This window comes from Mycteria americana, chromosome 14 (assembly GCF_035582795.1).
Source record: "Mycteria americana isolate JAX WOST 10 ecotype Jacksonville Zoo and Gardens chromosome 14, USCA_MyAme_1.0, whole genome shotgun sequence".
Taxonomy (NCBI): domain Eukaryota; kingdom Metazoa; phylum Chordata; class Aves; order Ciconiiformes; family Ciconiidae; genus Mycteria; species Mycteria americana.
Window position 1 is genome coordinate 9,989,642 of NC_134378.1, and position 10,359 is coordinate 10,000,000.

The 10,359-nt window shown below is 53.3% G+C and overlaps 1 protein-coding gene across 2 annotated transcripts in view; it reads right to left on the reverse strand.

Annotated features, from left to right (window-relative positions):
* Window positions 1-6,226, reverse strand: part of NFATC2 (nuclear factor of activated T cells 2) — a 103,564-nt gene extending 97,338 nt beyond the window's left edge. The window contains exon 1 of one of the 2 annotated variants that reach the window (XM_075517449.1): window positions 6,153-6,226. In XM_075517449.1, coding sequence (XP_075373564.1) covers window positions 6,153-6,216 — 64 coding nt within the window. In that variant the 5' untranslated portion in view covers window positions 6,217-6,226. The remainder of the gene's footprint in view (window positions 1-6,152) is intronic. The other variant, XM_075517450.1, reaches the window with a different exon arrangement.
* Window positions 6,227-10,359: the final 4,133 nt, after the last annotated feature.

Here is a 10,359-nt window from a genome sequence, read left to right on the forward strand (position 1 = left end):
TTCTGTATTCACAGCCACTAGATTAATGAGTGATTTCACTGCAGTCAATGCCATACTTTAACTCAGCAGAGACTAAAAGGACAATATTTTTTCTCATTAATGCATAATATACATAGTAACACAATAGCTTCCTTGGACTAAACTATGTGAACTTTCTCCTGCACATGCTGCCAAAACAACCAGGAATGGCGCTTTGCTGGGTTTCCACATGGTCAGCACACAGCCCTGGGTGCGCGTGCACGCACGTGTGTAAGCGGTGTGAAAGGGTCACAGGCTGCCTGTCTCCCCTTGTGCAACACGATGCTGCTGCCTGACCCGATGTGGCTCCTTGCTTGGTGCAGGGACCGCTGAAGCCTATTTTGAAATGGATCCAGCACTTGCTCTGTGGTTGAGCTAGAGACCACAGTTAAAGTCTACTTCATCTGCTGCAGCGATTCTTAATACTACATGAGGCGCTCGCTCTCTGTAGTTTCGTAGTGTCTGGTTCGGCCAGAGACAGGGCTCTGCTGCCGCCGGGCACAGATGGGGAAGCCAGAGCAGCCAGTGATTAGCGGTCTTGGCTACCGGCATTCAGAAATGAGGCCACCCCAGAAAGCTGCAGATGGGGTTGAGCTCTTACCCTCAGGAACGTGCGTGGGGAACGGAGGCTGCCGGCCCTTGGGGAACACATGCTGCTCTGTCTGAGGGCTTGATTCGTTCTGAATTGTTTAAATGTGAAGAAAACATATATTAAATTGGACTATTTATATATCTGTTCTGAAATTATGCTTACCGTTTGCTGGAGCGCTAGCCTTTTATCATTGGACTTTCTATTTAAAATTCATTAGAAAAACCAAATATACTTGCTGATCTTGGCTTAGCACTAAAGAGAGCTGTCATCCTTGCAGCTAACAACACATGGAGCACGATTGGATAGCATCATTTGTATTAGCCACAAAAAGAAAAGACATGAACAATAACATTGGCCTTTTTAAGTAAGATATGGGTGATTGGCAGGAGAGCATGGGGAAACGACCCCAACTTCTGCTACATCTTTATCCGATCCCTTATTCCTAGCTCGCCTGCAATCCATTAAGCATGTGAAGTTTCAAACTTATCCTCAGCTACTCCTAGAATTAGTAATACTCCACAAATGGAAAATGTACCTTTTGCTTTCCAAGATGACCATGTCATCCGAAATAGTTTCACTGCTAATACGTGTAATCGTAAATTCTGACACTGGCGAGGAATTAGGGTGACAAGACAGCAATGAGAAAAGTGTTAGAGAAATGTAGGAATTAGCTCAGCTTATAGGATTCAACTCTTTTGCCCAGTGGACAACTGGACAGATGTCAAGGAGCGATAGCCACCGGGCATACAATGGACTGGATTCCCCCTGCTCCCTTCTGCAGCTCACAGGGCACGTAAGGACATTGGTCCCATATGACCTCTGCGGCATAACGTATAGGAATAACAGTTTCCGCAGGCTTTGAGTGCACAGAGGTGTGAGTTATAATGCTATATTCTGTGGGCTGTGTTGGAACCTACCAGTGTGTTACTTTGAGCAGAAATGGTGCAAATCTACAAAATATAGATCTAGCCTAAATATTAGAGATGCGTGAAACCATTACTAGGTGCAACCAGCTGCAGAATTCAGCTCTAGTGACAGCTGTAGTTTTTGGAGCCCTCCAAGGGCTGAGCGTAGTTTAGTTTAGACCCAAAACATGCTCTCGAGCCAACAATGAAAATAAAACATTATAAATTGTTTAAGTTTTAGCTGTTATAACTACATAACTGACAGATACTGCCCACGGTCTGTCATTAATAATTAGCGATGAAGAAAAGGCAGGGAAACTACTAGACTTGGACTGTGGACTCTTCAGCTCAATCCATACACTCAGAAAAAGCATCCAGCCACTCCAAATCAAAGGAAAAACCCAAACAACGTGACGAACACTTCCCAATGCTTGTTTTCCATTTGTGCTGGAGTGAAAGGCTGGAATACGGTGTCCAAAGACCAGAAATACTAGTTGGTTTCCCTAAATCTCATTTTTTTTCATATCAGAAACACTTCCTTTCTACAAGGATCCTCCATTTATTTCTCCTGTTACCACTATCAAAAGGCCAACATGGCCACAACCCCCGGCCGCTGGTCACAACTCCACTTGGGCTCACAGCACCCACCTTAGCGATCTGGGAGTCAGCATTAACTCCTATTTTTTTTCTGTAAAGCTGTTTTCATGAGCCAAAAAGGTGTTTGAAGAACTTAAGCAAAGTCTGTCCTTGGCAGCATTAACAAAAATTACAGCCACGTATACTTGCAGCAGGCTCTGCACAGAGCAGAACTGGAAATACATTGTGCTGCCATTTCAGGGAACTGGAGAATGGAAGGAGGCCTTTTCCACATAGTTGGATCAGTGCTTGCCTTTGGCAGGGTTTTGCTTTAATAAACTTTAAAAGTATGTGAATACTGGACTACCTAGGTACTAGGGGACAAGGAATCCAAAAACAAAGCTAAGAAAGAGTAGTTTCTAGTGTAATATAAACTATGATTTAAAAAGTACTTAACATATTTTTCAGTGGTGAAATTTACTGCAGATCTAATTTATCATTTACTATTTTCAGTTTCTACTTATACCATTCCATTGTATTCCCTGTACCAGTAACTTCACTAATACAAGTGATCAGATGATGCTCCGAGCGGAAGAAAGTTTTAGATGTTTAGTCTCAGAAATACGGTGACTGTGCTAATTATTACATGGCCCACGTTACATAATTTACACTAGATCTGTAACACTGTAGTACCCTCATATTAAACGTTTTAAAAGAAAAAGAGGTAAAGTGGATTAAAAATGCTGCACGTCTATTTAGCAGCTAAAACCCAAAGAAAATACGAGTCAATGCTGTCTTAAAAATCTAAGCGTTCTAATGGTGTATGTGGCAGGCATTAGAAATTTAACAGGCAACTAAAACTTGCACATGGACTTAATCCAAGCTCTTTAAAATGAGCTCAGACTGTGAGTGACTAGTTGCTTGGTCTGGAGTGTGGGGAGTGCTATTAGAGGGAAAAAAAGAGAGAGAGAGATATTCTGGTACTTCCTTTGAGAGACACACATGCACACATGCTACTATTCAATTTTGGGGTCAGGTTGAGTCAGAGATATTACCCCCCAATTTTAGGCTTAAAGTGGTTTGGCAAGAAAGGACAATGGAAAAATTGCTCATATCTCCATGTTCCCATTAAGTTCTGAAGTCTGCTGTGCAAACCAAAGGAATGCACATATCATAGTTTAAAAAAAATAGATTAAGCCAGTAGTGGAAAAGAAGTTCTAGGATATTATTATCCTTGGCTATTTTCAAAAAATGAATGATGAAACATTTCAGCTAGAATATCTATTGGAATGTTATAAAAGAGTGCTCCAATTATGTCAGTGTCCCATCTGTGAATGTCATTCCTGCCCTGTACGAAAGACTCTGAAATCATTTGCTGACTGTTAGCTGGTGTAGCTGTGTCCCGCAGGGCAGGCTTACAGATAGAAAGGGGCTACCTCGAGTGACGGAGCATTAACAGATGCGGGACAACAAGATGGCACAGGGGCTCATGGTCACCTGATGAAAATCTCTGCTGTGGTAGTGTCTTGCTGACACTCGCAGAAGCACAGCTCAGGGAGCAAAGCTACTGAAGCATCTTTTTGCTAGCAGGCTGCTAGGCTATGCAAAGTCTTCATTCCCCATTCTGAGCCCGCCCTAATCATAAAAGGGGGCTAGGGCCTAAAATTATTAACACATCATCGTTTACACACCCTACATTAATGAGGCTCTTGCACTTTGTTGTGGGTGCCGAAATCCTCCCAAAGCCAGAGACTGATCCCAAAAGTGCCATGTGCTATTAACCCCTAGCAGTTTCATGCAACTCTTTCTTTGTGGCAAGGTTGGGAGCAGGCTTGTGACACGAAGGTGAGTCAGTGCCAGGGTCTGCTCCCATCGCTCCTATGCCACTGGCAAGAGCAAGCATTTTGCATAAGGGAAAAATACATGCTGGGGCCCAGGAGCATACTCCCTCTGGAGCATCTCTGGGCTTTGTCGTGCAACTGACTGCACTGCTCATCTGGCTACTGTAGTCTCAAATATTTGATCTGGAAAAAAAAAAAAGAAAAATCAGTGCCTTTCATTTTGGTCTGTGACTGGAGGGCTCTGGGGAACATCTACTCTGGGGAAAGCAGAGCTGCATAGCAATGGAATGAGTTGTGGTAGCTGCCATTGGAGTGCTGCCTGGTAGCTGCCATTGGAGTGCTGCCTTGTGCTTTGATCCACTGCTATCCTATAGCAGGTGAGAGCGGGACCTTGCCAGCACTGAGAAGAGCAAGAAGTCTCCTATCTTTCCCTTTCCTGCTCTCTCTGCAGGAAAATAACTTCTCCGGGGTGTTGTGAGAGTGACTAAGAGCAATTGAAGCACTCAGGAGAGAGGGAGTTTTGTCTGGAGAAAGCCGAGGATACACGAGGCAGGGCAATGGCCTGATCCTAAGGCGGTATAAAGCCACTCAGAGTCGTTCTATTGGCTTGTCCGGGAGTTGGAGCTCTCGGATGATCCCCTTCGGGTGTACGTGTTAACGAGTGTGTTTTGGCAGGTGCCTGGGGAGCTTGCTACGACAGGAGAAAACAAATAGCCGCTACTAAGGGCCCTTCAGACGAAGCCCTGCGATACCCGCCTCATCCCCCCCCCAGCCCGCGTACCCCCTCCGCCGGCCCCGGGAGCGCCGGGCGGCTCTGAGTCAGCGGCCGAGCGGCGGTGCCAGCGCTGGCGGCGGGGCGGGGAGCGGAGCGCGGCGGGCAGGCTCGGCGGCTGCTCGGCGCTGGCCGGCCGGAGGGCGGGGGGAACCTAAAATGGAGCGAGTCGATGGAAAAGCGCTTCCCTTCTCCACCTCCTGCCCCCGCTCCACGCTGCTCCCCCGGCCGGTCGCCCTGTCAACATTGCAACTCACCTGCGCTTCCCGCCCGGCCCGCGGGGTGCAGCGCCGAGCACCCCGGGGGAGCGGGCAGGCCGCCTGGGCAGGCCGCTGCAGGGCCCGGCGGCAGCAGCCGGGCTCGCTGGTCCACGGGTGCTTTACGAGAGCCGGGCTGCGGGCGGCGAGGGGCTTCCTCGCGCGGAGCATCCTCCGCCTGGATCCGCCGCTGGTGGCCACCACGGCCCCGAGAGCCCCGGGCACGGCTGTGCCCGGAGCCCCCGCCCTGTCCGCTAGCATCGCTCGGAGGGACGCCTCTTCCCCCGGCTCCGTGCCAGCATCGCACGGCCGCTGCCGTGCCTGCAGCCCCCTCCGCGTCCCCACGCAGGGCCGCTCCCGGCGCCGCGCCCTCCCCCGGGGCCCACAGCCTCGCTCGCCACCGCGGGGGCAGGACGGAGGATGCCGCGGCCCCTCCTAGACGGCGGCCCCCCGCCGCGGTGGGGCCGGGGCTGTAGCGGGGAGACCTCCGCTGCGGAGGGGGGTGATGGTTCGGGCCGGAGCGGACCCTCGGGCGGGCGGCGCGGAGCGCTGCCAGCGGGGCAGACTCCTCCTCTCGCCGCGCTTAACTCTTGCCTCCACCGGCACCGGGACGCGGCGGCGGCGGCGGCGGGAGGGGAGCGCGGCGGCCGCCCCGAGCCCCCCCCCGAGCCCCCCGGCACGGCTCGCCCCCGCCCGCACAACCCGCGGGGCTGCCGACCCCGACGGGAGCCGCGGGCACCCCCGAGGGCAGCGCGGCCGCCGAGCCGCCGGCCCCGCGCTGCCGCGGGTTCCGCCGGGCCCGGGAAGGCGCCTGCGACGCCCCGAGCCCCCGACCTGGGCAGGCGGCGGAAGGGTTAAGCGGCCGGGAGGTTAGTCAGCGGGACTCCTGGGGTGATGGCTTGGAAGAGGAGAGTCCCTCTGGCTGAAGTTTAAAGGAGGTTTCTCCAAACAGATTTGTATCGCCTTCGCGGAGCGCTTCAACCCAAACCTAAAGCCAGTCCAGTCCCTTCCCCGAGGGACCTTCTCGCCATGAAACCCTTCTGCCTACTCAGCCGAGCCGCCTGCGGGCGAGCTAAAGCCGGCAGGACAAACCACCTGTCCGAGGAGCCACCTACAGAGACCCCCGGGCGAGGGAAACGCGCAGGAGGGCACACACACGGACAGACACACAGCGCAGGAGTAAGACCCTACCTTGATCCATAGACCTCATGATGTGGTGGTAATGTACCAGCCTGCAGGCAGTTTCTCTCTGCATCAGGAATGTAAAAAAAAAAAAAAAAAAAAAAATCAATAGCAGAAAAAAAAGGAAAAAAAAAAGAAGAAAAAAAAAATCTTCTTTAAACCATGTTCAACCAGTGCCGCCCAGACGGAGGGAACCCCTCTTGCTCGCCTCCTCCGTAAGCGTTTGGAGGTGCAAAGAGGGATCCGAACTGGGCTGAGCTTGTTCCTGAAGTGAAGTCAGTTCCCTGCTCTGAGATGAGGGTTACTAGAGAGGGAAAGGCCACTTCCTTCCCTGCTCCGAGTGTTTATAGTCTTTGAATGCTGTAAAATAACGGGATTCCCTCACTGTTTCCTCCTGTTTATCCCAGTGCCATGGAAACCCCTGGATCGCCTCCATCTCCCAAACTGAGGGCTTTCCTGCAAACTTCACACTCAGGAATCCATGACGTCTCCCAGCTCCGGGCCAAGGCAGCTCTGCGGCTTTCTCAGTCTGCAGCACAAGCACTTAATTGTTGAGCAGAAAGTTAGAGAGCGAGAAAGAAAGAAATATGGATGATGTTAAAAATCCCAGTGTGTGCTTTTTAAACAAAACTTGCAGGAACTGCAAAGCCTTTCAAAGCAACGGGGCTTCTGTGCAGAAGTTTTCCTTCTTCCCAGCAGAGACAAGCTCGGACTGCTGCTGCTTTTACCTTTGAATAAATCATTCAGAAAACCGAAGTCCCCAGCTTATATTTATGTCTTTTAAATGCGCCAGCACCCTATTAATACCCATCTTGTTACTGGCACAGGTTTTGGCTTCTAATTACCACTGGCTCAAGTCTTCATACAGAAGACCAAACGAAAAAAAAAATCGGTTAATTTGTTTAGTGGCATTTCACAGACCTCTCTCTGTTTCTATTTTTAGCTCCATTTAGAAGAGAGAGGAGCAACCCCATGGATTTCCATTGATACACGTGGAGCTTAGCAAGAATGAAATAGCCAAGGAAGCCTCCGAAACCAAGACAACCCGTGTGTGTTTACACGTACTATGTATAAACAGGAAAATAAAGCAAAAGAAAACAGGAAAATAAAGTCAGAGATGTCATGAACCGTGTGCTGTCTCACAACGTATAGTTTTCACTAGCGTGTTAACGAGCATCTGCCTCTCGATACCGTGCTGGGCTCGGTACCTCCATGCAACTGGACTTACATATGTTTTTTTCCAGAAGAGATCGAGAGTCCACAGACCTAAAACGCTTCTCCGGGGCGGGCCACGGCTCTGCAGCCCCGGCGTTCGCCGACAACCCCACCAAACGGCGCGATGTCCTGTGGAGCCGGGGTGGCTGCCGGGGTCAGCCGGAGCCCCGGGCAGCCGCGGGAGTGAGTCACTGCAGAGGGACTTGGCCCGGAGCTGCACGGAGGGCTGGCTGGCACCCGCACGACATTTCCATTTTTCACTCTCTGAGTCCCAAAATCGACTCGAAGGAGGTATCACAATCAAACTTTCTGCTTCTCGAGTTTGTTGTCCTGCAGGCTAGCAACTGCAGGCAGGCCAGGGAAACTCAGCGCACCTCACTTTCCTAGCCTTTGTCATTTTTGGACGCGCCGAGGCGGAAATACCTTCCCCAGCTCCGCGGGCCCGTTATGCAACCGGCTTCCACCGACCCCCGGGGCGCGGGGGAGCCCCGTCCCGCCGCCCCGCGCCCCTCGCCTCCCCGCGGCGCCGCACCAGCTCCCCCAGCCCCCGCCCGGCGGCGGCCGCAGCCCGCGTCCCCTCAGCCCCGGCTTCTGGGGACGCCTTTTTCCCCTCGTCCCCGCAGGGGCCGAGCGCCGAGACCCCCGGGTCTCCCAGCGCCGCTCCTCGGCCGCTCTCCCTGCCCGAGCCCCGGGCGCGCACGGCAGCGGGCTGGCAGGGAAGCCCCGAGAAGCTGCGCCTGCCACTTAGCCTCGACCTGGATGCTCTGCCCTTTAACAGCCCTCTCAAAGGGCCGCTTCGAAGCCACGATGTTCAGGAGCGAGAAGCTGCAAAAACCCCGGCGCTGCCGCTGCCCCGGCCCCAGCGGGACGGAGCCCGCCCCGCGGCCCCCGCAGCTGCCGGCTCCTTTGCAGAGGGGTCCCGCCAAGCTAATCGGCCTGTTTGATCGGACCCGCCGTTCGCATCAGGTGAAGTCAAGTCGGAACCACTTGATTTCTGTTTCGAAACGTCAAGGGGAAACCGAGGGTGCTGCTTTGCTCTCGAGCAAAGCAATTCTTAATTCATTATCAGTCGGGAGAGATCAGTAATTTCCACCCCCAGACTCCTCACTGTGGCACTCACTGGTGACCCCAGCATCGCGCGTTAGCACTGCACTGGGAAATGCAGAGAAGGGGAACTGGGGAAGGGGCTTTAGACGAGGGGAAGCACTAAAGCGGAGCAGGGAAGGGGCGAGCTGGAGGGGGACTGAGGGCGAGCAGAGGGGGCAGCGAGGTGCAGGGGGGCCACACACAACCCGGGGGGGCCGAGGGCACCGGGCCCTGCCAAAGGGTATCCCAGAGCGAGCGGAGAATGGGCGACCCCGACGGAAAGCTTCGCCTCCTCCCACGCTGGGCTATAACCGGGGGAGCAGGCACAGCTCAGCGGTTATGGCACACAGGTTGGCTTCCCTAGTCTGGACCGTTTAAAAATACAATGTCTTTCTTTTAATAGCTCGGTTTGATCGGCTCCCGCTAGTTCACATGACAGGGTTTTCCTAAAATATCTTCTTCCACCAACTTTTTTCCAACTTAAAAATGCTGAATCCTGCTACCCAAATTAAACTCAGTGCAAAGCGAAAAAAAATAATAAATAAATAAAGGAGTGAAAGAGGGCTGGCGGCTGCCTCCGGACTGCTAGCATTCCCCAAACCAGCATATGACACAACTGTAAGATTTCCAAGGCTTTTGGAGAGTTCAGCGAGAGAATCGTGTCCTCCGCTGGCTGCAGCTTCCCCGCTGAGTTAAACTTTCCTGACGGAACCTTTCTCCATCTGGCTCCGGCTCCCAGCGCGTCGTGAGCGGCCGCGGAGGAGAAGGGGATGTCGTTCCAGCCTTATATAACTGTGCGAGCTGGATGCGGGGGCAGAGACTTTCCCTAGAAACGAGAGATTTTTATATATATATAGTTATTTTTAGCTTCCTTTTTCAAAGGAAGGCCAAATACCTCCGACTTTCCTTTGCTTTCTTATTTTGGTATCACTAAGGGATTTTATTTTTGGAGGTAAGGAGCTATTAATAGCTAATATTTTTAGCTATTTATTCCCTCTTTAGGAGAATACTTCCTCTTCCTTTCAGGGGCACATTCTGGACCGCAGCCCTAATCCCCACTAGCAGACCCACCTCCCCACCATGCCCGTGGCACCCTCGGGGTCTGCCAAGAGGACGCCCGGCTTTTGGGGAGAGGGGAGGGGGTGCATTTCCTCCCGGCCCTGGCCCCGGCCCGCTCCCTGGCTCAGGGGGCAGGTTTGGAAACCGACGTTCTCCCCGTGAGCAGCCCGGCCCGTCCTCAGCGCCGGGCTCCCAGCCGAGGAGGCTGAGCAGGGAGCTCCCTGCCCGGGAGGGGAGAGCCGCGGGCGGCTGGGCAGAGAGGGGCCGCCGGGGAGAGCCGGCAGCCGGCCCGGGGGGCTCTGGGGAGGCGGGGTCGCGGGGGGCCTGGCCCCGGGGGGTCCCCGGCTTCCCCCGGCAGCTGCCCGCAGCATCGCCCCGCCGCCGGGCAGGGCCGCTGCATCTCCCGCCGGAGAACGAGCGCGCCCCGGCCGGCTCCGCGCTGTTAATTGGCAATAAAACCCAATAGTGTGTTGGGTTCGCTTTAATTTCTCATGCTCTCCAGGAGATAAGACATCAAGGCTTCCTGAGGATGTGCTCTCAGGCCGTTGGGGCAGCTGCCCGGAGTTTATCATAATAGCCTTGACGGAGACATCTCTGTTTTCCACTTGCAAAAGGTATTTCAGGCTCACAGCAACAATAGGTATTTTTGACAAAAGCTCCTCACCCTTCCAAAGTAAATACTGTTCTCCCCGAACCTGCCACCACATAACCATGCGCTCCCCAGCGCAACCTCCGCGCGTTTAAGACGTTAAGCAGAGCCGTGCCTGGACTCCGGCTTGGCACACCCCGGCTGTGTAAATCCTCACTGCACCTAACCTGGCCTCCCATGCAGAGCCCGACAGGGACCCAACAGTTC